At 33.2% G+C, this 26,824-nt stretch overlaps 1 protein-coding gene across 3 annotated transcripts in view; it reads right to left on the reverse strand.

Annotated features, from left to right (window-relative positions):
• Nucleotides 1–2,079: 2,079 nt before the first annotated feature.
• Nucleotides 2,080–26,824, reverse strand: part of DYNC2H1 (dynein cytoplasmic 2 heavy chain 1) — a 358,559-nt gene continuing 333,814 nt past the window's right edge. For all 3 annotated transcript variants that reach the window (XM_068554132.1, XM_068554131.1, XM_068554130.1), the window contains 3 exons: nt 24,463–24,544; nt 12,762–12,878; nt 2,080–2,505 (listed from right to left, as the gene is read on the reverse strand). In XM_068554132.1, the coding sequence (XP_068410233.1) occupies nt 2,347–2,505; nt 12,762–12,878; nt 24,463–24,544 (358 nt within the window). In that variant the 3' untranslated portion in view covers nt 2,080–2,346. The remainder of the gene's footprint in view (nt 2,506–12,761; nt 12,879–24,462; nt 24,545–26,824) is intronic.

The following is a 26,824-nucleotide window of genomic DNA, read 5'->3' on the forward strand; positions in this document are numbered from 1 at the left end:
AATGGAAATGAGTGAATGGAAGTCAAATGGAAAAAGCTGTTTCAAGTGTCTGGAGTGATTTTGTCATTTCTGTTTTCTTACATCAGTCTCCACCTCTCTTTCAGAAGTTACAGCAGAAAGTCTTCAGAATAAAAAATAAAACCTCCAAAGAATTCTTGAGAAATGCTTAACACAGTTAAGCTCACAGTTTCTGCTCTTAAACTTTTAGTTTTGTATATGCATGTGTTAAAGATTGCAAAAATTAAAGATGAACAAAGGGCTGATGGGAGGGAGGGAGGGAGTACTAATGTCTTCCTCCTGAACATATTTTTCTCTTATTTGCTTTTGCTTTTGTTTTTCTTGTCATTCTGTGATGGTTAGGATCTCTGAACAATGTTGAATAGAAGTGATAAGCAGAGAATGCTTCTGTTTCCGCATTAAGAATGATTTTTGTTATAGGTTTTTGTTCCTAGATATCCACCATCCATGAAAATAAGTTCCCTTCTATTCTTGGTTTGCTGAGGTTTTTATTTTGAAAATCCCTGTCCTGATTGGGCCATTCCACCACTTGTGGGCCCTGGGAATCTAAAACTATTGTTTGTTGCTTCTACTGATTGAGAATCTCAGATAGTGTGTTCTTCTAAAGTTTTAGGTAGTTTCCTTGGAGTTCCCACTGATTGAACAAAAACTCTCCTATATTGTTTTTGGTCAAACATTTTGCCATACTACTAATGGCCTGTGTACACAACAAATACATGTTAGTGGGTACCTCTGAAATGGTAAAGATGAAAATGGGGCTGCAGAAGGGAACATGAAGGGCTTCAACTGGTTTTGAAATTATTTAAAAATTTTAAAATTTCTTGAAAAAATCTAAAGTAAACACCACAGCATGTTAATATTTGTTCATTTTGGAAGACCAATAAATGTGTTTGTTATCCTTTGTAACAAATTTTCAAAGTAAGTTTCCCAAGAAAAAAAAAAAGAAGAAAAAGAAAGAGAAAGAAAGAAAAAGTTAATTAGCCAAGCTTTGATTAAACAACACATATAGCAAGTAGAATTAGTTACACCATCCTCTGGAATTCTATAGCCCTTTGCTGGTGTGCCATATAATGGATTTCACTGTACTGTAATTTTTTTCTATATATATATTTTCTTTTTATGTATTATATCCTCAATAAAAAAATAGTAACCAAAAGAAAAGCTTGTATAGCAATATTAATATCACAGAATTTACAGTGATATTATTTTTACCTTTCACTGTCCTATCAGCTCTTAAATCTCTCAAGAGCAGAGATACTATGTTATTCATCCTTGTATTCCTGGGATCTGGCTAATGTCTGGATCATGTTATTTTCTGTAAGTATTATAATTCACAAGCACAAGGTTTGGAGTCAGAAGACCAATTAAAGGCCATACGTGTCTGTACTAGTTTTCAGTCATTTTATGCCTTTGTCCTGGAGGCATTTGAGGAATGAGCTTTCTCCTCTGCATGGGGATGTGGCAAGGAGAGCTAGCTAGCCTCTCCAGTCTCCCCTTCTATGAGCACCCAGCTAGACTCTATTTCCCACCACCCTAGAAATTAGGTGTAGCCATGTGATTAAGTTCTCTCTAATGGAATATAAACATAAATGATGTGTAACATTTCCAGACATGGCCCACAAACACCTTCCCTGAATACTCCTCCCTGCTTTTCCCTTTTCTAGCTGTTTATTTAAGCTTTCTGCCATTGTAGAATTTTACTGTTTCATAGAAACACATGGGAAAGCCATATACATGAGAAATTATAACCTTTTCATCATTTAATTATTCTATTTGTAAAATTCTTATCCTGGTTTCTGCGCTATTATTTCCCATTTCTTTTGCATTACTTTGAGATGCTGTATATTTTAACTTAAATACAATACTTCCTTCAATGTCTAAAGACATTATATATATACATATATGTATATATATAAAACCATGGAAGACTGAAATGTTAATAATATCTTATATTTTATTAAATAATGATGATACAGAAATAATAGCCAAAATATTTATTACCGATTCCTTAAATACACTATTTAAAAACTCTTAGCTAAAACATTAAATTTTTGAGCCACTGGAAAAGTGAACTGCCTCACAGAAATACTTAATATTATATAGGGAATATGCTATTTTAACATTGACTCCATTAAGTTATTACTTTAAAAGGTACAGGGTGCTGTCATTACCCATTAAAATAAAAACACAATGAGATAAACAACACAGGACAACTACACGCTAATATTTTGAACTAACACTTCAAATGTGGACTGACCACATATTTTATTTAAAGCTTAAATAATAAATGTTTCTTTTGGCTAAGACAGCTTTTATTGTCATTAGGTTCTACTGATTTTTGAGAAATAGAGCTGCTCCACACTGAATCCACTGATCTTGGCTGCCCCCACATGGAATGTCGATATTGATCACGACACGATCCCTTTCAGCACTCGTGTAAACAGGCAAAGATATGCACTCATCAGGGGAATATGGACCATATGCGCCCTGTTTAAAAAGAATTAATTTTGTTTTAAAATACAGCAATATACTGTGTTGCAACAGATCATTAGATAACCAAAGATACAAACACAAAATCTTCCCAAATAATAAAATATATTTAACATTTTATTATGAAATGTTTTAAATAAAGACTAGCATAATAAACCCACATCATTCAGCTGCAACAATTATCAGCTCATGGCCAACTGTATTTCATTTATAACCTCCCTCAGCCCCAAATAATAGAGTATTTTGAATCAAATCCTACACATTATAAAATTTCATCTATAAGTATTTAAATATATGTCTATAAATAAAATATAAAAATATAATCAAAATACTATATCACATAAAAATATTAACAATAATTCCTTAATATCATCTTATACCCATTATGCCATTATCCCATAATTTTTAAAAGATTTTTTTGTAAGAACCACAATTCAAATAGAGCCCACACTTTGAGGTTTGTTATGTCTCCTAATTCTCTTAAATCTATTTTTTCTCCTTTATTCCTTGTAATTGTTTGCTAAAGAACTATACCAAAGAGTTTCCCACATTCTGACTTTTGTTGGCTACATTCCCATGGTGTCATGTTCTTCTGTTCCCTGTATTCTTGTAAAGTGGGTCTGGAGGTGAGTTCAGATTCAGATTCAATTTCTGGTAAAAACACTGCTTAGGTAGTAGTATATACTTCAATCAAGAGGCATATAAAGTCTGCTGTCTCTTTTTAGCTATTAGGAGCCATTGATGATCATTAGTTACATTTAAGATTACAAAATGATAATCTAATTCTACATCCCTTCATTTCCAGGCAGAAACAAATCTATAAAGAGGAACTTCCAGTTATCAATCATTTGATTACCATGAGGTACAGTTCATATAGGAAAGGCTGGAATAAATGCTATCTAATTTCCCTTTATTTACATGTTTTTAAAATAATGCATTTGTTCCCTAGAATACTGTAAAGGTGATCAATGAGCACCCTCTATTTTTTTAAGTATCACTATGAACTGGTGGATTTAAACATGTTCAATGTGCTTCAATGCAATGCAATTACTATCTTATTGGTGTTCAAAATGTCAATCTTTGTGCAGTGGGAACTCATTAGGCTGGCTCCTGAGGGTTTTTGTTTTTGTTTTGATATGTCCCTAGTAGTCTTCAGTAGCTTTCTTACCTTCTAGTATGTCAAGATGTTGTAAGTTCATCTTGTATATTTGCTGTCCCAGAAATCAAAAATTAGTCATTACTCTGAGGATCCTTGGTTCCTTTAATGAGAAATGGTACTAGAGATCATAATCTGGGTGCTAGGAATGATCTATCATTCTCCTTCTAGGATTTTTCAGTGACTGAAGCTTAGAAATATGTATTTTTTTAAAGAAAAACATCAGAAGTTCATAATGGTAATTCCAATTCAAATTTAGGATTCATGTTTTTATTGAATTTATATAATCTTATTCAACTAATGGATTCGTTTTTAGAGTTAGAATGAAACTTAAGAGAAAAGTTAGACTCATTCTAGAATTTTACAAGTGACAAATCAGAAACCCATGAAGAATTTATCATGGTAACCTAGTTAAGCAAGTGGCAAAGTTGCCATAGGTAGTACAATTGAAAAAAAAAAATTTGGCATTAGCTTGTTTAGGAGCTCCTGACCCTAGAGAGTAGATTACTCTCTGAGCATCTGTTTCCCCATCATAAAAGGAACATAAACAACACTGGTCCACCTAATGGGATACTGGGTGAATCCAATGATGTATTATTAAGGAGTTCAAATACAAAGCATTATTTATTCACATAAGGACTACATATGCATAACTTTTCTTTAATTCCTACTAATTCTCAAATCAATTAGAAAAAAAGTCCCAGCTTTTTACCATCTACTACAGGTCATGGATGGTGCTAGGATAGAGAGAAATAAAAATATTTCTTTTTTCCTTCATGAAGAAATTTACAGCATTCTGTTTTTAAGTCTAAGTGGGCATTATATGGAATTTTGATTGTCTTTTCCAATCCTTTTCTCTACCCCCCCAACACGAAAATAATGTTCTAACTTTTCTAAGTCCTTGATATAAATCAGTTAAGTCCCTTTGAAAACTCATTCATTTCTAAAATTCCTAAATTGTAACCTGATTGACATATGAGAAAATTCATTCTTTATGAAGAATCATTACCCAAATAGATAAGAAGACCATCTGCCCTGAATGTTTCTAATTTGCCTCTATGTTTGCATTGATGATTCTGTCAGTTACTCATCCATTCATTTAACAGCATTTATGTGCTAATATTGTACCTAGAATTATAAAAGCAAAGCATTTCAATATATATCCAAATAGAGAAAATAATAATCTTCTTTGAAGCTTAAAATTTAGTTTAAGAAACAACATATACATCAAATATTTGGAATATAATTTTTGGCAAAATGAGTATTTTAAAGAAAATCAAAATAAACTACTACTCTGGGATATGTTAACCTAACAAGGATTAATGGAGAGAATGAATCCTGAGTTGGGCCTCAGAAAAATACAGAATTTGGAGTAAAGAGAACTTTCAACCATTATTAGTCACTGCCTAATCTCTTCCCTCTTCTCCAATTCTGCTTAAATGGCAAAGCTTTAGGATTCACAAATTCCTGTAATTTTCATAACTCCTTAGCCATTCCTAAAGTTAATAACCTAGTGTAGGCTTTCTTTTGGTATTGCCTTTAAATTCTTCAGCAAAGAGCAGACAAACATTACCTATTTGTTGAACTGAAATGATCTGAATCTATGAATGTCTATAATCCTAGAAAAGGTCTTAAATTATCTTCCTCTGCCACCCTATATTTGCTTTGCTTCCCATAACTTCTAAGGTCAAAAATGAAAACATCACATTGAAATGTTTTATAATGCTATTCCTTTCTATTCAGAAGATTTTCTCTGTATCTCTTCATTTTAATGCCAAGTGATTTTCTCTGTATCTCTTCATTTTAATGCCAAGCAATTTTCTCTTTAAATTAGGAATTTAAGAGTAATGCAAAGTTGATTCTTTGCATATTCACTATCAATTTACCAGTTTTTGTATATATTTCCAAACCCTTCCAAACTTGCTTTTGGTTGTAGGCTTTTTGTTTGTTTTAAAGTGAGGGTACAAATCTTTCCAGCAAAATGTACAGTGTTTTAAAAGCGAAGTACCACAGTTGCTTCTTAAAATTTTACTTGTCATTGCTTAAAATCTCATAAACGGTAAATGTTACAACCTCCTGTAAAAAAAGTTAAATGGACTTGCCCTTATGTCACCAATAAATAAATGATCAAAGTAATAGAGCTAAGTACTTGGGCATTCTCACACTTAACACAATACCTTATGCAGACAGAAACTTTATATTGTTTAGCTGAATTAAATTCTTATGCCACAATTCCCTCTTTAATATGTTTATCTTAACAGACAAAGCACAGACCGTGCTGGGCTGAAATATTTGGATGAAACTAAAATTTTATTAATAACTATTAATAAATACACTAAGTGCTCAGTTAATGCAAAAAAGAGATATATTAGGAAAACTTCAAATAATTCAATTATTTTATATGTAAACAAATTAGTTTGACATTATTAAAATTAAGTAATTAAAAAGCTATATATTATGATTACTCATGTTCATGCCCATGCCCCATGGAAAGTGGCTTAAAAGTATATGTGTACTACAAATAGAAGGCAATATGCTAATATGTGAAAAAAGACGTTTAAAAGGCAAATGGTGATATTTGGTATCACTTAGCCAACAAACCAAAGAAAATAACAAAATAAAACAACACCAGAAAACAAAAAAGCCCCAAATTATCCAGGTTAATTATGTTAACTATTTGGCTGATATCAACTCAAATTTCATTATAATAAAACACACGAGGGCAAACCAAAATATTTTTCTCATCATCAGAAATATATTTATGCATAAAGTCCAACTAACTTATTCTAACACATGCTTTCTGAATGTTTATGAACCAAGTCAGTGAACAGTTACTTTTTTTTAGAAAAGAAGATGTTAGGACATCAGAGGTTTCATGTAAGTAAAAGTGGCATTATTAGTAATGCAACCCTGGAAAAAATAACTATCTCAAAACAGGAAACAAAACAACTTGCCAACAATGAATATTTTGAAAGACTTTGTTCCGTCAAGAATGTCTAGCTACTCTATTTTGGTAGAGAAATACTTCCCTCTATTTTTCAATAATACAATGCTAACAACATTGCTCTCATAGTAAGTTCTTAAGAAAAAAAACTGTCACATAGAAAAGACATTAATTAAATATTTATTATATTTAAACCAGAGTGCATACAAGGCAGAGTTATCAGCATATATCATTTCATATACATGGTGAAAATACTTTAACGTAAAGAAGACTGTTACTGTGAGTGGCTTGTGTAATCGTTATATAGTCATAATTTCCCTGAGAATGAAATTGTTTCTGAAGTTGTACTGTCAGTTGTGGCAACTGTTGGAAGGTGTAGGCCTGTGGGGTTCAGGCTGGTCCAGGCTATGTTCTATGTTACTGTGGGGCTGATAAATCCGAAGTAACACTCTTTATTGGAAAAATAGAACAAAGGCAAACTGACTTCCTGTGGAATGTCAGAACAGGACATTATCTAAGACTGATCTACCTCACAAAGTGTTTCTCAAACTATGTTATGTGGAACATAGATCCAGATGGAGGGTGGGGTGTAGGTGCATGAAAAGGGTTGCGTGTTAAGTAAATTTTGGGAGTTCTCAGAGTTTTTAATATCCTCAAATACATCAAGCATTTCCAAATTTAAATTTGTATACTGAACAATTTTTCAGAGAACCATTATGGAATAATGTAGTGTCAAACACTTTTTAGGAAGTGCTTTGGAGAAAGTGAATGCTTTTTTGGGTAAAATCCTCTAGGGAAATCTTATTGTACCTATATTAATTTAACCACTAGTACTGAACTGGAACTTGAAGAACCTTAAGAATCTGCATCATGAATGAATGAACGCATAAATGAACAGTGTGAGTGTAGGTATATTAACTTCCTGCACATAGATAATGGTAAACAGACACACTAGGAAAATATTAGCACCAGCATTTTACTTCCTTTTAATTCTTGAGCATTCATAATTCTAATTTTGTTAACTGGCAAAGTATATTACATTTATAATAGAAGCAATGGTAAACCTCCCCCTCCCCTCAATAAAAGCCTTAGAATTTGTTGTTCATATCCTTTATTAAAGTATTACCATGTATTAAAAAATCTCAAAGTTCTTCAGTCTTCTGCAACCTAAAATGCTCTTTAAAAAAATGTAGGTGCTATGTACCTCCTAGCAAAGCTGTGCAAATGTCTGAGTTGTCTGGCATGTTTCTGCTGAAATAAAGCTATTCAGGACTTTTAGGGGTCAGATAATATTATCGAAATAATTTGTGGAAAAACCTTCTTCTGGCCTAAAAGGAATCAGTCACCAAAGTTCTGAACTCCATTATTTTATCTAAGCTTATCAAAGGATTCTGAACTTTCTGCAATAAAGTAGCTGTAAGAGTAAGTGGCAAAAGTAATTCTTTTTACTTGTTTATATAAATTGATGTTGATGCTTCCTTCGATTTTTTTTTAAACAGCTTTATTGGAGTATAATTGCTTTACAATGGTGTGTTAGTTTCTGCTTTATAACAAAGTGAATTAGTTATACATATACATATGGTCCCATATCTCTTCCCTCTTGCATCTCCCTCCCTCCCACCCTCCTATCCCACACCTCTAGGTGGTCACAAAGCACCGAGCTGATCTTCCTGTGCTATGCGGCTCCTTCCCACTCGTTATCTATTTTACATTTGGTAGAGTATATACGTCCATGCCACTCTCTCACCCTGTCACATCTCACCCCTCCCCCTCCCCATATCCTCAAGTCCATTCTCTAGTAGGTCTGTGTCTTTATTCCCGTCTTGCCACTAGGTTCTTCATGACCTTTTTATTTTTTCCCCTTAGATTCCATATATATGTGTTAGCATACTGTATTTGTTTTTCTCTTTCTGACTTACTTCACTCTGTATGACAGACTCTAACTCCGCTTCCTTTGATTTTACGCTGGTTCCTTCCCTCTTGGTAAAAATGAGTTAAAATGCTGATGCCCCCCACCAAATTCTGTAAAACTTACTAAAAACAGCTACAGTTGCCCTAAAAAAATGATTTCTTGAATAAAAATAGTGCTTAACTCAAGCAGAAGTTGGAGAGTTTGATAGTTTATACAGAGTCAGCAAACTTTTCTGTAAGATGTCAGATAGTAAATATTTTATGGGCTATATGGTCGTGGATACAACTATATCCTCAACTCTGCTATAGTAATCTGAAAGCATCTACATAAATGGGCATAGCTGTTTTCCAAACAAAACTTTCTTTATGGACACTGGAATTTGAATTTCAGATAATTTTCACGTCATAAAATATTGGGTTGGCCAAAAAGTTCGTTCGGGTTTTTCTGTACCATCGTACAGAAAAACCCAAACGAACTTTTTGGCCAACCCAGTACTATCCTTCTAAGTTTTTCATCTATTTAAAAATGTAAAAGTCATTCATGCTCACATGACTGTGGGCTGTACAAAAACAGGCATCATACTGGATTTGGCCTGTGGCCTGTAGTTTTCCAAACTCTGGTTTATACTGTTAGGTTGGCTCAGTATTAGGCGTAAGATTTAAGAGAGATAACCTGGATTTGAAACTTAGTTGCTTACCTATTAACTATGTTATCTTTATCTTGGTCAAGTTACACAATCTTTTAAACTTCCATTTTCTTAGTTTACAATGGAGATGATAATTCCTATTTCAAATGTTTTTGGAAAGCCTAAATATCTTGTATTCTAAACAGTTTGTACAGTGCTTGGCACATAATCAATACAAATAAATGCTCATTGCTATTGTTCAAACACTAGTACTACTACTGGCGGACCCATAACAGATCACTCTATTTACCAGATTCACGGCTTCTTCCTCAGCAAAACAGAGAGAAAAACTACTCTACCATACTCAGAGGACTGCAATGAAAGGTAAGTGTGATTGTATTTCAGCCTATGCCAAACCTCAATTCTCTCAGTGCTAGATTGCTTTTCTAAAACTATGGATCTGATCTTACAACACACGTGTTCTAAACTCTCAATGGCTTTCTATGATCATAAGATAGTCTAAACTCCTTGGCATGGCTCCATGGCTTGTCGTACTTGGTCTTAGTCTTTCTTTCTGACCGCATACCCTACCACTCTTCATTTGAACCATTCCAGTACATTCCAGATATACTATACTTGCAGTTCCCAAAATAACCTGAACTCTTTTCGTATCTCTATGCATTTAAATATACTTCCCCTTCTATATGGAATGCCTTGCCCCTACCATTTTTGAATTTGTCCTTGAACTTTTCTTACTTCTACTGTGACTACAGTCCTGAGAAGCTGCTTCCTCTCCCTGTGAGGTCATCTGACTTTCCCTTAACTGCTTATACAAGATAGAGCTGAGGTCTCCTTCATTTGCCAAAGCACTTCATGTAAACCTCCATAATTGTACTTCTGTAACTCTGAACTATAATAGTTTCTTTACCCATTTGCTCCTCTACTCAACAGAAGACTCTGATGGAAGAGATTTGTTTATTTTTGTTATCCCAGGGTTCAGAATATGGTATATAGGAACTTAAGCATCTAATGATGATTGAAAGCACTTAGTACACTATAAAGCACCATACAAAATAAGTTAATTATTATACTATTATAAAAACATTTAAAAGTGTTGGCATCAGGATAAATTAGACTTACCGTGTATGACGCCCTGGCTAGGTACTTCACAGACACAGGACCTTATTTATTCCTCAACATGGTCCTATAGAAACATCATTATCTCCACTTTCGAATTAGGAAACTGGCTCAATGAGGTTAGGTAATTTGCCCCAAATCACCCAGCTCATAAGTTTGGGAGCTGGGAGTGGACTTTAGACTGCTGGACTCCAAAATTTCACGTTCTGAAACATTTAGCAATATACCTCATATCCTCTCCTTCTTAGCTGATCTAGGAGAGGCAGTCAAAGCAGTAAGATTATATGGGAAGAAGAGGCTCACTGTAAAGGAAGGAGGGGAAAAAAGAGGTGGGGAAGCATCTTAAATCCTTCCATTACATGCCGGGAAAAAGTGCAAAAGCCTAGGGGGAAATCTCTTTTATAAAAATCATAAATTCATATTATCTTTGAGCCATCTCTTTTATTGGTTAAATATTCCACTTCATTTTACCTCTCTTTACATGAGATATTTTCCAAATTAAATTATTTTTAGCTTTCTATTCCAATCCTGATTTTTTAAAGTGTGGTAAATAAAACTGGATAGAAATGATACTCAAAGTAAAGTACTGTGGAGGGATAAATTCCAAGTCTTATAACGTTATGTTGCTTTTCATACAACCCAGTTAACAGATTGGCTTCTGTTCATAACAACATTGCATTCCTGATTTGCATTCAGTTTGTGGTCAATTATGTGGGTATTGCTCTAGGTCACTCTCTTTTGCATTTTTGCCTACTCATTCTCCATGCTCTATTTTTATTGCTGGGGTTTCTCCTTAAGTGAATCAGTTTATACATGTCCTACCTTTTTTCCCCCCATCAAGGTCATTATATGGCTTTTAATTTTGTTTGCCAGAGAATTAACACTTCACATAATTTGGATTCATTTGAATTCATCTCTGTCATCATATACAACTTTATATATTATGGTTATAACCCCCAGCAAATTTTAACCTTAACTTTTGTATAGAACTTTCGATCTGGTCCACACACCTAATGTGTGCAATCCATAATTTACCAACTTTTTGACATACAAATTTCTTACATGAATCAATAGCCAGAGAGAAATAAAATAAAGATGATTTCAACTTCTTCTCCCTTCTCTGTCACTCTACTACTAGAGAAAATGAAGCTTATATGGGGGGTGGAAATGGCGAGTTTCACAGAAATGTATGGTCCTTTAGGTCAGAGGATGCTCTTATAGCTCTCTGAGCAATAATTATAGCTTTATTAGTTTTTATTTTAAAATAAATATTCTGATGCTTTGGATTTTTTTATTTTACAAAGAGAATTATAATAATTGGAAAATTCAATGAAGTATTCCACAACTAGAAAACTCATTTTTCTTGTAGTAAACAGTATATGAAATAGTTTGTTGGTGATTAGATACAGAATCAAAACTTTAAAGTTTATTCACATGCATTCTTACTTACATTTAGTAAAAGTTATGTGTTTCATATACAACTACGTCTTATTTTAAAGGCAAATATCCCTCAAGTTCCATTGTTGAAAGTTCTTTCAAAAATTGAAGATTTTGGACTTCCCTGATGGCGCAGTGGTTAAGAATCCACCTGCCAATGCAGGGGACATGGGTTCGAGCCCTGGTCTGGGAAGATTCCACATGCCGTGGAGCAACTAAGCCCGTGCGCCACAACTACTGAGCCTGTGCTCTAGAGCCCACGAGCCACAACTACTGAGCCCATGTGCCACAACTACTGAAGCCCGTGTGCCTAGAGCCCGTGCTCCACAACAAGAGAAGCCACCACGATGAGAAGCCTGTGCATGCAACGAAGAGTAGCCCCCGCTCGATGTAACTAGAGAAAAGCCCGTGTGCAGCAACGAAGACCCAATGCAGCCAAAAATAAATTTATAAAAAAAAAAAAATTGAAGGTTTTTAAAGGGAAAAAGTTAATCGAATAAGCCTTTGTCAAGACAGTTTTCTTCATCTGCCAATCAGCAGCATAGTGACATGGCATTAGATGTGTATTAATATCTTGATGCTTTCGATTTCTGCATGCCAAGCTACAGGGAAGTCATTTAACTTATGTGAACACACATTTGCTCATTTGAAAATAGGAATAATAATATCTACCTTGCAGGGCTACTCAGAAAAGTATGTAAGGTAAAGTATATAAAACATTTAGCACACTGCTGAAAATAATAGGAACACAATATGTGGTAGTTCAGATTACCATTTAAGGCTTTTTTCTTATTAGACTATAACTTATTTAGAAATTAAAAACTATAATGTTATTCTTTCCATAACAAAATGAAGCTTTTAAAATGTCCTATACATCTTAAAAATTATAAAGGACACAATATTTTGACTGTAAATTTGTTCAAATGCAGGTAAGATTAGAAAGTAAATGAAAAATTCATAGGCCAATAATATTTTATTGAAAAGATAAAATCTAAACATGAATTGATTAAATTAAAACTTGTTCCTGTTAAAAATGTATTACCTGTGGAATCCAGCCCATAAAACAAGGGAGAACTGATGATACACTAGGAGAATCATGCTCATTTTCAGAAAGTCGATTTCCATCAAAACTGCATCCTTCCAGTAATAAGCCACTGATCTGTCATAGAAACATATAAACCATTAAAATATGTATTAAAGGCTGAAACGGCAGGAGTTACTATAGTATATCTTCAGAAGAAAGGCAACAATTTCCATTGTGACTATTCATTCCAAACAATGTGAAAACAAAGATCATGGTATTTTGTTTGAGAATAATGAAGGTGAAGACCTGAACCAATGTTCACTGTAAGCTTCCTTTAGGCTGGATCCTCAATTTTAGCAAATATTTTGGAAAAAAAGACATACAAATGTCATCAGTTATATAATTGCATATGCCTTGGCTTTAGATTAATAGACATATAATGAAAAAAGCCAAAAAGTTACTCTTTTTCCAGGAGGGGGAAAGAAAAGCATACTAGAGAAAAAGAACATGTGCTCCCTGCTTGGAATTCCAACATCGTTTTCTAAAAAAATAGAACAAAATTCGGAAAGGTTGATGAAAAAATTCTTGACATGTCATGCAGAGCTGAAAGAAGAATAAAAAAGGAGAAAGAGTTAATCTCTTACTCTAAATTAACCTTAGTGTAAATTTATAAGATTATGAAAATAAAAATATAATTATTTTGGTAATATTAGTTTCATATTTCTTCTTTAAAAGTGTTCATTCTTTTCATTTCTGTAGTGTTAATCTACCCTGAGTTTATCTAAAGGCAACAAACGTAGAGTCTGCATTTTGCATTCAGACCCCCATCTATAGTCTCACAATTTAAACTTGATAGAAAATGTAAACAATCTTATAAATATTGTATAGTACCTTTTAAGTTAACATACTATAGAATTTTAGAGTCAAGGGAACACTTTAAGTTGGAAGTGTTGAAATCATTTTCAGTTATAACTAGAGAATGGTTTAGGGACAAGGAGGTACTAGTAGAGTATACCTTGACAAATAGTTCTGATTAGCTAAATTTATAGTAGGGTTCTTTACCATGAAAAGATAAGCAACTTGTTTGTGAGTGAAAGAGCTGGGATAAAAATAGAATTACTGAATTCCTAAGTTCAATATTCTTGCTACTATACCACTAATGTGATGTTATACAGGCCACTTAGGGTTGCTGAAGTATTGCCTTGAAGAAATGTAAATTAAAATTTAAAGAGTACTTGCTAATTTCAGTGCTAGAAAATCTCTGCAAGATAATTCTTCTAAGGCCTCTTCTAGAAATTTCATTGAGTTTTGCGCTCAATTGGTCTTTATAGAAATTTGTAAAAGTAGTCCCCACTGATAGTGTCACAACTTGACTATGTAATATGCATATACAGATATAAACTCATCATTTTCCTCTTCTAACCAGGGGGTAGGAGGGGTGAGAAATACTATTCTCTGGAGCCTATTTCAGTAATTGGCACTACTGACCATGTAGTTGCTTAATCAGACACCTGGGAGACATTCTTGGTTCCTTCTCCTGAACTTCCCACATGCCATCAACTATCAAGTACAGCCACTTCCAATAAAATCTTCTAAATCTGTCCTTTTCTCTCTACACCCTCTATCATTCCCCTACTTTGGAATGTAAAGTAAAAAAAAATGAAAACATAAGAACTTCAAAAAGCGATACCCTGTTTTTATATAATAAAATGAAAATATATCAGGGATTGGAATAGTATCAACAAATGGTACCCTTGTTACATCTGGAATTCTGCATCAATGGAAGGTGAAAAAGCAGGTAGGCCCAAAATATTACCTTTATTACTGAAAAAGATAGTTTGGAGGATATAACAGGTCTCCAGGCAAATGGACTTGCTAATATCAACACTAAACACAAGAATTTGGAAGGCTTAACTTCTAGTTATGACAGTACTAAGCTAAGGAGCCAGCTGCACCAGGTGCAGAGACTGCCTTGAAGGGGCAGAGCAGAACGTGTACACCCAAAAGAAAAGCATAGGAAGGTGCAGTATTCAGCCCGGGATTTCTGACTCAAACTCACAGTCAGATAAAGTGACACCTTTCCTTTAGGAGTCAGGAAAGGAAGGAGTCAGGTAGAAGGCAGAGAGTGTCTAGGAGTATGAACATTAGTAAATATTCCTCCACGTAGAAAAAAAACAACAGGAGCAGGAAATAAGAAATCTCCTCTAACATTATATTTAAAATACTTGGAAAATTGCCTGATATACAGCAAGTGCTCAGTAAGTATTAGCTATTACTGTTCATTTAATCTAATCCATATTCGAATTTCTAGACATTTAGAATTATTTCATATAGTGTATCCATTTAAATAAGGCAAAATAAGGTTTGATTGGAAATTATTTAAATAATTTCAATCAAAAAACTTTTGCCTATATTTAATTTTGCAAAATATTTCCCAAATTTGTCCTAGATAACTGAGTCTATCCATCACTTCATTTATACATCAAAGAGCTAGGTGATGTGTTAGAGCATGCTTTCTGATTTGATCAATACTGTACTTCCACTCTCTTTTTCACCCCCTTTAAATGATAAGCCATATTAAAATGCTATTTATACTTACGTATATACTTATGGGGCAAACTTCATATTTTTCTATTAAAAGTTTGTTAGAAGTCTATTTTAGTCATTAGTACCTTATTGTGCATGACACATATCCCTTGGATGCAAAGAAATAATTACTGAGATCAGAGCTCATTTGTTTATATTATTTTATTTTATTTTTTCAAGTAGACATTTTTTTGAATTCCAGTATTTTCTTTATTTCCACAAGAGAGACATTTGAAAATATTAACTATATCAACATCTGATCTCTCTCTTCTTTTTTACTTTAATCTGTTTTTTTTAAATTGAAGTATAGTTGATTTACAATATTGTGCTAATTTCAGGTGTACAGCAAAGTAATTCAGTTATACATACATATATATCTATTTTTTTCAGATTCTTTCTCCTTATAGGTAATTATAAAATACTGAGTATAGCTCCCTGTGCTATACAGTAGGTCCTTGTTGGTCATCTATTTTATATATAGTAGTGTGTATATGTTAATCCCAAACTCCTAATTTATCCCTCTCTCCCTCTTTCCCCTTTGGTAACCATAGGGGTTATGTCTGTTTACATTATTTTAAAAGAACCGCATTGTTGAGGCTGCCTCTTGACATCTGTACAAATATACTATTTGAGTTGAATGCAAATAATTAAGTGAAAGGCATCTAAATGTGCATCTCTTGCTGTAATACCATTTCCTCTAACTATTCTTGTTTTGCTTATAAATGCATAGCTTTCAATTTAACAGAATAGGAACAGCATAAAATCATTAAAACAAAAGGAAAAGAATCTCTACTCGAATGTTATTCACACTTGAACCTCTGATTAAAACATCTGAAACAGAGGGGCAGCTGCAAAAGTAAGAAAATTAAAAAACAAAACGACAACAAAAACTCCAAAACCCCCCCTCACACACATTTCGTTTTGTTTATAGTTTCAAAACCATTTATTAAGGGGTAGTGTATATCAGGCCAACCACAACTGCATAAATATATTCCAAATAACTAACTACCATGACCCCAACCTATTTTGAAAAGGCTATTTATAAGATCGATCTGATTCAATTCTTTGAGGTGAGACTCAATAGGGGTTAGCAACAGTAACAGTAGTGACTTTGTTCACTAAAAACAGGATTAAAGCCATTAATTTATTTCATATACAACGCTGAATTTCTTGAACACTTCTGATTTTAACTTGAATTTAACTTGGATTTAACAGTGAATTAAATGTTTCCTTTGCACAGCAAAGGAAACCATCACATAATGAAAAGATAAGCTACGGAATGAGAGAAGATATTTGCAAACAATGTACCAACAAGGGGTTAATATCCAAAGTATACAAAGAGCTCACACAACTCAATATTGAAAAAACAAACTACCCAGTCAAAACATGGGCAGAAGACTTAAATAGACATTTCTCCAAAGACGACTTCCAGATGGCCAACAGGCACATGAAAAGATACTCAATTATTTTCAGTATATTTAATATATAGTTTTCCTCTTTATTTCTTTTTGTTTAATTTTTCTCCTTTTCTGCTAATGGATTGCATATCTATTTTTAAGCTTTTAACCATATCTTTTGAAGAGTAACTGTGACATTTTCTAATGAATTCTTAGTTACTTTTGAAGAGTAACTGTGACATTTTCTAATGAATTCTTAGTTATTCAGTACTTCTCCTGAACATGAAATGGATTTTATTTCAGCATGTTATTTCTAATCTAATTATTACTGTTTAGAGTTTTAGTTTTAGTTTAAACATAATAAAAAGTTATATTTTACAGTCAATACTTAATTTAAATTACATGCTAAAATTAAATTATTTTGTAATTTTTGGGCTCACTATTATTTTTGGTATATATTGTTTTCTCTGTGGCTTTTCTCTTTCATGTTTTAATAATTCTTTGAGGTTCTGAGAGTGGTAAGCCCTTGTGGTGTTTGGGTTTCTGGAAATATCTTTTTATTGCTTTCATTACTGAATGATATTTTAGATGGGAATAAAATTTGAGGTTAACAATTACTTTTCCTCATCAGTTTGAATATATTACTCACTCCATTGCCTTTTGGCATCTAGTGAGCTGATGAGTAATCTATTTGATGTTACTTTTTTATTTTTTTTGTATTTTTTTTGGTTGGCACTCTGACTTTTCTATCTGGTAGCTTTTAAGATTTTTTCACTTTAACCCTGATATTGTATAGTTTCATTATAGTGTAACGAGGTGTGAACTTGAATATACTTCTAGTTAATTTTTTTGGTACTTTGCATGTGCACTTCACCTGAGAACTCTTATCATTTTCCAATTCTAGAAAATCCCTGCAACTAATTTTTCAAATTTTGCTTCTCTGCCATTCTGTTTGTTCTATAGTAGAAATCCTTTTACAAGTAGGATAGAATGCCTTAAACTATCCTCTATGTCTGATAATATCTCTTTCATATTTTTAGCACTTTACATTTGTGATCAGTTCTGAGTTAATTCCTTAGCACTAACTTCCAATTAATATGTCTCTTTCAATTGTATCTAATGTAGAGTATATTTAATCTATCAATATTTCATTTAAAGATTATATTTTTCATCTCCAAGACTACTGATTGGTTTTCACATCCACCTACATATAACTGTATTATTTCTGCCTGTTTCTATTCTGTAAGTTCTGATAATTTTTTTAGTGAAAGTTATTCTTTCTTACAACTGTTTAAGGAAACTAAAATAAACATTTTAACATTTTTTATCAGATTTTCCCAAAAGTAATAATAAATGAAATGACCAGATGTTGACTGACCTAATGATTTTGCTCATTCTCTTTTCTAGGATTAGATTTTTTCCCCATTTATTTTGGATTTTGGTTTCTAGGTTCATCTTGAGGGGTATTTTATTTTTCTCCCACATACCTCTAGAGTGACCTTTCCAAATCTACAGAGCTATAAAATTTACAATGCCAGTTTGAAGGTTCTATTCTGCAGGTGTTGGGGATATTGCAGTTCTAAGCTATTGATCTGGTGGTTAGTGTGGCTCAATATCTAATATTAAGTCTATGCCTTTATCTTTCAGCCTCCTTAGGCCTATAACTTTATTCAGTCTCCTTTTATTGGAGAGCTGGAGAGCCTAACCTCAGTCCTGGATTTAAGCAATGACCCCTGTTTCAGTCTCCATTTCACATACAGCACCACTAATTCCTTTCACTCTGCTGGGGCCATACTGTTCATTGCTTCCTACTTCTGGACTTGGAGCTCAAGACCTGTACTTTCAGACTTAGTCACAATTTTACTTTGTCCTGCTTTTGATGCAATGAAATATTGATCTTGTATTTGAAGCCAGACTATGTTTGTGGTTTCCTCTTTTTATATTTTTTCTATCATTATATATCTATCTGGAGCAGAGAGGATGAATCATTAGCTCCGTGGGCCATCTTCACCTGAAGTTCTCAACTGTTTAAAATCAGAATACATTATACAATATAATATATAAAGGGAGGAAAGAAAAATGGGTAGACAAATATCTAGGGGGATATACTAAGTATATCTCTTAGAATGAAAGAAAAATAAAGTTTGCAATGAATGTGTTAGGTCCATTTAATTATAAAAAGAAGTTTTGAGGAAAAAATGTCCTAAAATATTAAAATTAATCTGCATAATGGTTTCATGGGTCTGTTTGCTTATTAAAAAATTCATAAAGTTGTATTCTTAAGATCTGTGAAACTTATTGTATGATATTATGCTTCACTGTAAAACTTTACCAAAAATAAGATACAGAGGTCAACATGAGGAGGCTCTACACATACGCCAAAGACTAGGGACACTGCACATGAAAAAGAATAATAAATGCAATTTACAGAAGCACATTAAATATATAAGAAGTTCACACTGATACTTAAAAACAAAGAAGAAATGTTATTGAACACTGTGGGAAACAGTGTATCAACACCATATTCTGAATATCCCTAGTTTAAATTTTTTAAAAAAAAGCATTTATCCTTTATTTCTACATAAAATTCCATGGTATCTAGGTAACCACATAGACCTAGTTGATTAGGCTTCTTTGAAGAAAATTTCAGCTAATAAATGCAGAAGGAATAACAGATTTAGAAAAATTTGTTTCGTCGTCTACAACTAACTTCCATTTTATAAAAAAACGAGGGACAGAAGAACAAAAGTTACATAATAACACAAGGAAGCCAAGACATGAATATCAACTGTAGATCATTCTATAAGAGAAGTAACCTTGATTCTGTAACAAACAGTGGTATGAAATAATAAGAGGAAACCCATCTAGATGTGAAAAGACATAAAGTACATAATAACCAAACACAGTGTCTGGACCTTGACTCTCATTTGAACAAACTATTGGAAAAGAGTATTTTTTTGAGACAGTGGTAAATATTGTTATGAACTGAGTGTTAAATGATGCCAAGGAATTATTGTTAATTTTTGTATGTGTGATAATATATTGTGTTTATTTAAGAAAAATTTTTTTTGAGAAATGAAGGAGTAAAACAAAACAATGCCTGGAATTGCTTCAGCAAAGACAATCAAAAAGAGAAAAAGAAGGAATGTTTCTAAATTTTGAAAACTTTGCATATGGAGATTCATTTTACTATTCTCTCTCCTTCTGTATCTGTTTGAAATTGTTTAATAAGGAAAAATACTATAAAAAATTGGAAAAAACTTGAAGATCAGAGGATATTTAAATTTTCTCTAGGGAATTACCTTCTCTGTCTAGAGCTACTTTCCAATACAGTAGCCATGGCCACATGTGCTATTGATCATTGAGATGTTACTAGTCTGAATTGAGATGTGCCATAAATATGGAATATATGATGGATTTCAAGGACTTTATACAATAAAAAGGAAAGTAAAATATCCCATTCATAATTTTAAAATAGTTATTATATGTTGAAGCAACAATATTTTGTATATATTAGGTTAAATAAAAAAATATTAAAATTATTTGTATCTGTTTCTTTTACTTTTTTTAATGTAACTACAAGAAAATATAAAATTACATATGTGGCTTGATATAGGTTGAAGAAAGGAAAGCGTGCTAGGGAAAGAAATACAAACAGGTTTCTTCGAAGTTTTTGAAAGATGGGGAAGGACTAGAACAGTTGATGGAACTTAGTACCTAATCCCAGCACACTGACTTTTTTTCAGTACAGTGTCAAGTAAAGTCAGAATGTTTCGTAGCAGAAAGACTTTCAAAACAGGAAATTTGAGCCAGTTTTCAGCCTCCTGCTATATTTGGAGAGCATGAGAAGAGAGCATTCAACTGGAAAGGCTACCTAAACAGTATAGTCAACTAAGAATTAAACGTCCTTTAAACTGGTGGAAACATAGTAAGACACTCAAAGCATTTAATGTTACAAGAATATCAAATAGATTTAAAACCTCTGGTTGCTGTAGTTACTTAAGTTCTTAAGAAAAATCATTTTTTGTTGAACTGGTTTTATATCGTACTAGTTTGCACATACCAACTCATTTTAGAGATTGACTTTTAGAGAAAATTATATTACTAAGCACTCTTATAGTTCCCCCATGATTTTTTTTTTTAACATCTTTATTGGAGTGTAATTGCTTTACAATGGTGTGTTAGTTTCTGCTTTATAACAAAGTGAATCAGTTATACATATACATATGTTCCCATATCTCTTCCCTCTTGCATCTCCCTCCCTCCCACCCTCCCCATCCCACCCCTCTAGGTGGGCACAAAGCACCGAGCTGATCTCCCTGTGCTATGTGGCTGCTTCCCACTAGCTAGCTATTTTACATTTGGTAGTGTATATATGTCCATGCCACTCTCTCACCCTGTCACATCTTACCCTTCCCCCTCCCCATATCCTCAAGTCCATTCTCTGGTAGGTCTGTGTCTTTATTCTCCCATGATTTAAAAAAAATCTCCACTTTATAATGACTGTATAAGCATATTCACATTAAGTGCTCAGTTTTAAAAATGAAAACTATCAGAAATATGTCTTAAAATGAACTATTTAAGGATTTTTTTTTTTTTTGGTAGATTGTCCACTGCTGGACTGATAAGCTACTTACACTCATTTGGGGAGGATGCGTCTAAAGCTCATAACTCCCAATTCTGATGAGCCCATTCTCCTCATGAACCCTCACATGTCTAAATGTCTAATTTCTTCATTGTTTTAACTTCTATTTCCTGGTAAGCTTTACAAGGGAGGGAACTGAAATATGAATAGCATAATAACCACTTGGTATATGGGCAGACTCTAGCCTAGCATGAAGCAGCTGAAATGAACTGGCAAGCATAAGTGGCTCTATGACTCTACCAGGTCCCAAAGGAGCAGCAGCTTTCAGGTATCCTAGGGAATTGTGCATTATTAACAAGACTAAAATGTTTTTAATAAGCCTGATTTGCCAAGGTAAAAGACTTGTTTTTGCCTTTTGTGTTTGGCAGCATCAGCAGTCAAGGAGGGAGCTGGAAACTACCCAGATTTGCCAGGGCAAAACTTTCACAGCCTTGGGCAAGATCTAGCACGCAAGCTGAACGGGTGCTGGATTTACACCTTTTCCAGTACTAAGTTTCACAACTGCTGTTTAACAAATAATAAATCAATAATGGTAGTGAGGAAATTTTAGAGGGCCATGTTCAGGATCTAAAAAAATCAATATACATACATGTTCTCTTAAGCTGGTCTAGGGGGTTGAGATATTGATTGGTGTGGGAACTATAGCCTTACTTGAACATTTCACTGGTTTAATTCAGTCTAGGGTGGTAGAGATTGAAAAATATTCAAAATAAATTAAATTCTGCAGTGATAGTAACATTCAAATATAATTCAAATCCAAAATTCTCCTATCAAAATAATCCTTTTGCTGAAAAATTTGATTAAGAGGAACCTAAATGAATTATTTAACTTGCTGATTTTGCCAAGTGCAAACAGTGAGGGGCTTACAAAAACTTTTTATCTGATAAATATATCTGGAACTGCAGGTAAGAAATTAGGAAATGTGCTTCTATAGCTCACATGAATGAGGGGCCAAAGAGAGGAAAAATTCTGTTGAATTACCTCAAATCCCATGTGTAGGGATGGCTTTTTTAACTTAAAGTTGTAAGATATAATTGTATCAAACTTATAATGTTCCTGAATATATTGACCAATGAATATTTTGGTTTTTAACAATACAGTAGCTTTCATGAATGTCAAATGACAAATGAAAGAATTCTGCTTTCCTGGATAACAGCAGAGAACTTTTATTAAAATATACTTTTGTTTCTAATTAAAAAATAAATATTGCCTAATGAAACCTAATCCAAATCAAGTTAAAAGAAATAATAAAACACACACACACACATCGGTTTTCAGAGACCCTCGTAATAAACATGTCAAGGAAGTTATTATTTATATCCATTGATAAAAGAGACAACAAAGGCTCAGACTGCTTCATTAATTGTTTTTAAAAGTCACATGGCTCTGTTTTGGAGAACTAAGATTAGACTCTTGCTTTATTAACTGCCAGCCTTTTTCCCCATCTATAAAACATAACATATATGCTTGGGGTTTTCTGGTTGTAGATAATTTTATTTCTATTTTGTAAGAACAGGAGCAAAATAGTTCTGGAAATATGAACACACCTTGACACAGAATAAAACTCATTTCCCTTGTTTTTTATATCAATATACCTAAATAATGATACTACCATATTATGTGTGTGCTTCACAGCTGCTAAGAGACCACACAACCAGGTAAACTGCATGATTCCTGGATTATACATCATGTGTTCCCTCCCTCTCCTTAACAGCTAGGCAACAGTTTATGTGCACCAATAATAGCTAAGGTAGCTCTTATGGGCTAGAGGCTAAGGTTAAAATAAAATGCAAAGGATGAAAGAGAACCTGCTAATTTCTTCAGCTTCAACGGAGAATTTTGTAGCAATCTATAGAGCCAATAGAGAAAGAAAGACCTAGCTTATTGTTAATGATCAAATTTCTGGCAGACTATACCATTACAGCTGCTGTTAATAATGCCTATTATAGTGCCTCTCCTATTGTTGGCCTTCAACTCAACATTTCAACAAGGTTTTAATGGAGCGCTTATTATGTAGGAGGTATTGTTTGAGGTATTTGAGATACAACAAAACTGGAAAAAAATGACTACTCTCATGGGACTTACATTCCAGTAGAATAAGACAGACAACAAAACAACAAATATAATAAATAAATTATACAGTATGTTAGAAAGCAGTAGTAATATGAAAAGAAAATTGTTGGCCTGAGAACTAGAATTATATAAATAGAACTTCTGAAAAGTCAGTTGCCTAAGGTTAACTAAGTTAAAGAACTATAGTTTTACATTTATTTTAATTATATGTAATATACTGAACTAGATACTGGGTATCTGAAGATAGATAAGACAGTCTTTATCTTCAATGTCATTACAGTCTCGTAAGACAGACCAACACAGATGTATAGAGATAATCATACTACAACATGCAGCATCTTATATTAGCAGTGGAAAAAAGTTAAGAGGGCAATTCTATGTGTGAGAATGGGAAAGAAGAATGGTAGAGAATGCCAATGACATGGAAGAAGGTTGGAGTTGTTGGAGGAAGGATTTCATTAGTTTTGTTATTAATATTTGAATGGTTATCTATATTATCTATTATTGCAAGAATAATGCATTTTTAGCAGAAAAGCTAGCTAGGAAAATTTATACTGCAAAAGATGGCTTAATTTTTTTTTAACACAGTTGGTTTGATTTTAACAGTGAACTAATATACTCACAAATTGTAAACTCCCTAAGGACAAGATTTGGTCTAAATTTTTCACACATTTTATACATACTTTATTGTATAGCAAATATTTATTGACTTGAATGTTAGAACAGGTAACCTAACAGAACTTCAAGATTTATATCATTTTTTACCGAAGTTACATTTTCAAATACTATGTTATATTCCTAAGATTCTTATTTTTGCATTAGAACATGTTGTATCTTGTACAGGTTGTTTCATGTTGAATCTTAACTTACTTTGATTTTTCACACAGGTAATATAATCTGTCTCTGCTGATCTACACTATAGAGATAGGTGACTTTGAGATTGGAGCAAAATCTCTTTATCACAGTTGGTAATTACATAATTTTTGACTCAGATAAACATCTAAAATTATTCTAATACCTTAATTTGCAGCTTTGCTTCTTGCAGTCGACCTTTCCATGAGGCCACAAATTTAAGGCTATCCACAGAGCAGACCACAGCCCTGTAAAAATAAAGCATCAAATGTCAGAAAGAGATAATTTTCAGGAATTAAAATATGAATAGCTATAGAAGATATACACACTCCTATTTATTTAAAGTTGAAATATTTATAATGTACAAGTAATCAGATATTTTAGGCTATGCACAATACCTTAGATTTCACACTAAGTTTTTAAAGTTAACTTGTTATGTCAGTCTCCTCTTCAAGGTTGTGTAGGTACCTTGAGGATAGGGTCTTCTATTTTTACATCCTCCGTTTTGATCATCATCCTCAAATGCAGGCACATAATGGGGGTTCAATAAATGTTTACTAGCTGAACTGAAATATGATATTTATAATATGCTCTTGAGGTACTACCAATTGAATATCCCCCAAAGCACTAAAAAGCAACTAAGTTTTTTTCAGTATGTTTTTGGAAGTGTCTCTTTCATTGCATTCTAACTTCTTAAAAATTATAGACTATATATGATATGATATTCCAAATTTGTTTTTAAAAAGAGTTTGATCTTAACCATCAAATACTGTTTCCCACCAAGAAGCCTAGTCAGCATTGTCCAACAGAATTTTCTACAGAGATAAATATATTTTCATTCAGTCCAAAATGGCAGCCACTACCCAAACGTGGCTATTGAGAACTTTAAATGTGGATAGTGTATTGAGAAATTACATTTTTAATTTTATTTAACTTGTTTGGGGGGGGGTGTTATTAAAGAATTTTAATAGCAGGTGGTGTTAGCAGTTCTTTTCTTCCTGATACAGACCAGGGTTTTTCCATCTGACTTTATACTAGGACCACTTGGATTTGGGTGGAGTGAGCAGGATGGGAAGAGGGGAGAAGGTTCAAGGGGGAAATACGCTTTTACATAAATCACATGTGAAGGGAGTTTTGAAGTCATTATTGCTATTGCTTCAGGATGATGGGGTTGTTTGTTTCTTTTGATATTAAGTTGTATGAGCTGTTTGTTTATTTTGGTTATTAACTCCTTGTCAGCTGCATTATTTGCAAATATTTTCTCCCATTCCTTAGGTTGTATTTTCATTTTGTTGATGGTTTCCTTTGTTGTGCAAAAGCTTTTAAGTTTTCTTAGGTCCAATTTGTTTATTTTTACTTTTTTTTCTTTTGCCTTAGGAGACAGATCCAAAAACTATTGATACGATTTATGTCAAAGAGTGTTCTGCCTATGTTGTCTTCTAGGAGTTTTATGGTTTCATGTCTAACATTTAGAACTTTAATCCATTCTGGCTTTATTTTGAATATGGTGTGAGGTAATGTTCTAATCTCATTGTTTTACATGTAGATGCCCAGATTTCCCAGTGCCACTTATTGAACAGACTGTCTTTTCTCCATTGTATATTCCTGCCTCCTTTGTTGTATATTAATTGACCACAGGTGTGGGGGTTTATTTCTGGGCTCTCTAATCTGTTCCATTGATCTATGTGTCTGTTTTTGTGCCAGTACCATGCTGTTTTGATTACTGCAGGTTTGCACAATAGTCTGAAGTCTAGAAGAATGATATCTCCAGCTTTGTTCTTTTTTTATCAAGATTGCTTTGGCAGGGACTTCCCTGGCAGTCCAGTGGTTAAGACTCTGTGCTTCCACTGCAGGGGGCATGGGTTTAATCCCTGGTCAGGGAAGTAAGATCCTGCATACCAAGTGGCGTGACCAAAAAAAAAAAAAAAAAAAAAAAGAAAAAGAAAAAAAAAGATTTCTTTGGCAATTTGGAGTCTTTTGTGGTTCCATTTCAATTTTAGGATCATTTGTTCTAGTTCCATGAAAAGTGTCATGAGTATTTTGATAGGGCCTGCATTAAATTTGTAGATTGCTTTTGGTAGTATAGTCATTTTAATAAAATCCTAAGAGCAACAGGTATCTTTCTATTGTTTGGAATCTTCTTCAGTTTCCTTCATCAATGTTTTATACTTTTCAGAGCATAAGTCTTTCACCTCCTTTGTTAACTTTATTCCTAGGTATTCTTTTTGATGTGACTTTAAACATGATTTTTTTTTTGACTTTCTCTTTTTGATAGCTCATTATTATTGTATAGAAACATAATAGATTTCTGTATATTAATCTTGTATCCCGCAACTTTGCTGAATTCATTTATTAGTTCTAATAGTTTTTGGGTGGAGACTTGAGGGTTTTCTATATATACAGTATCATGTCATCTGCAAATAGTGGAAGTTTTAACTCTTCCCTTCTAATATGGATGCTTTTTATTTCTTTCTTGTCTGATTACTGTGGCTAGGACTTCAAATAATATGTTAAATAGAAGTAGTGAG

The sequence above is a fragment of the Eschrichtius robustus genome, chromosome 11, assembly GCF_028021215.1.
Source record: "Eschrichtius robustus isolate mEscRob2 chromosome 11, mEscRob2.pri, whole genome shotgun sequence".
NCBI classification, from domain to species: Eukaryota; Metazoa; Chordata; class Mammalia; order Artiodactyla; family Eschrichtiidae; genus Eschrichtius; species Eschrichtius robustus.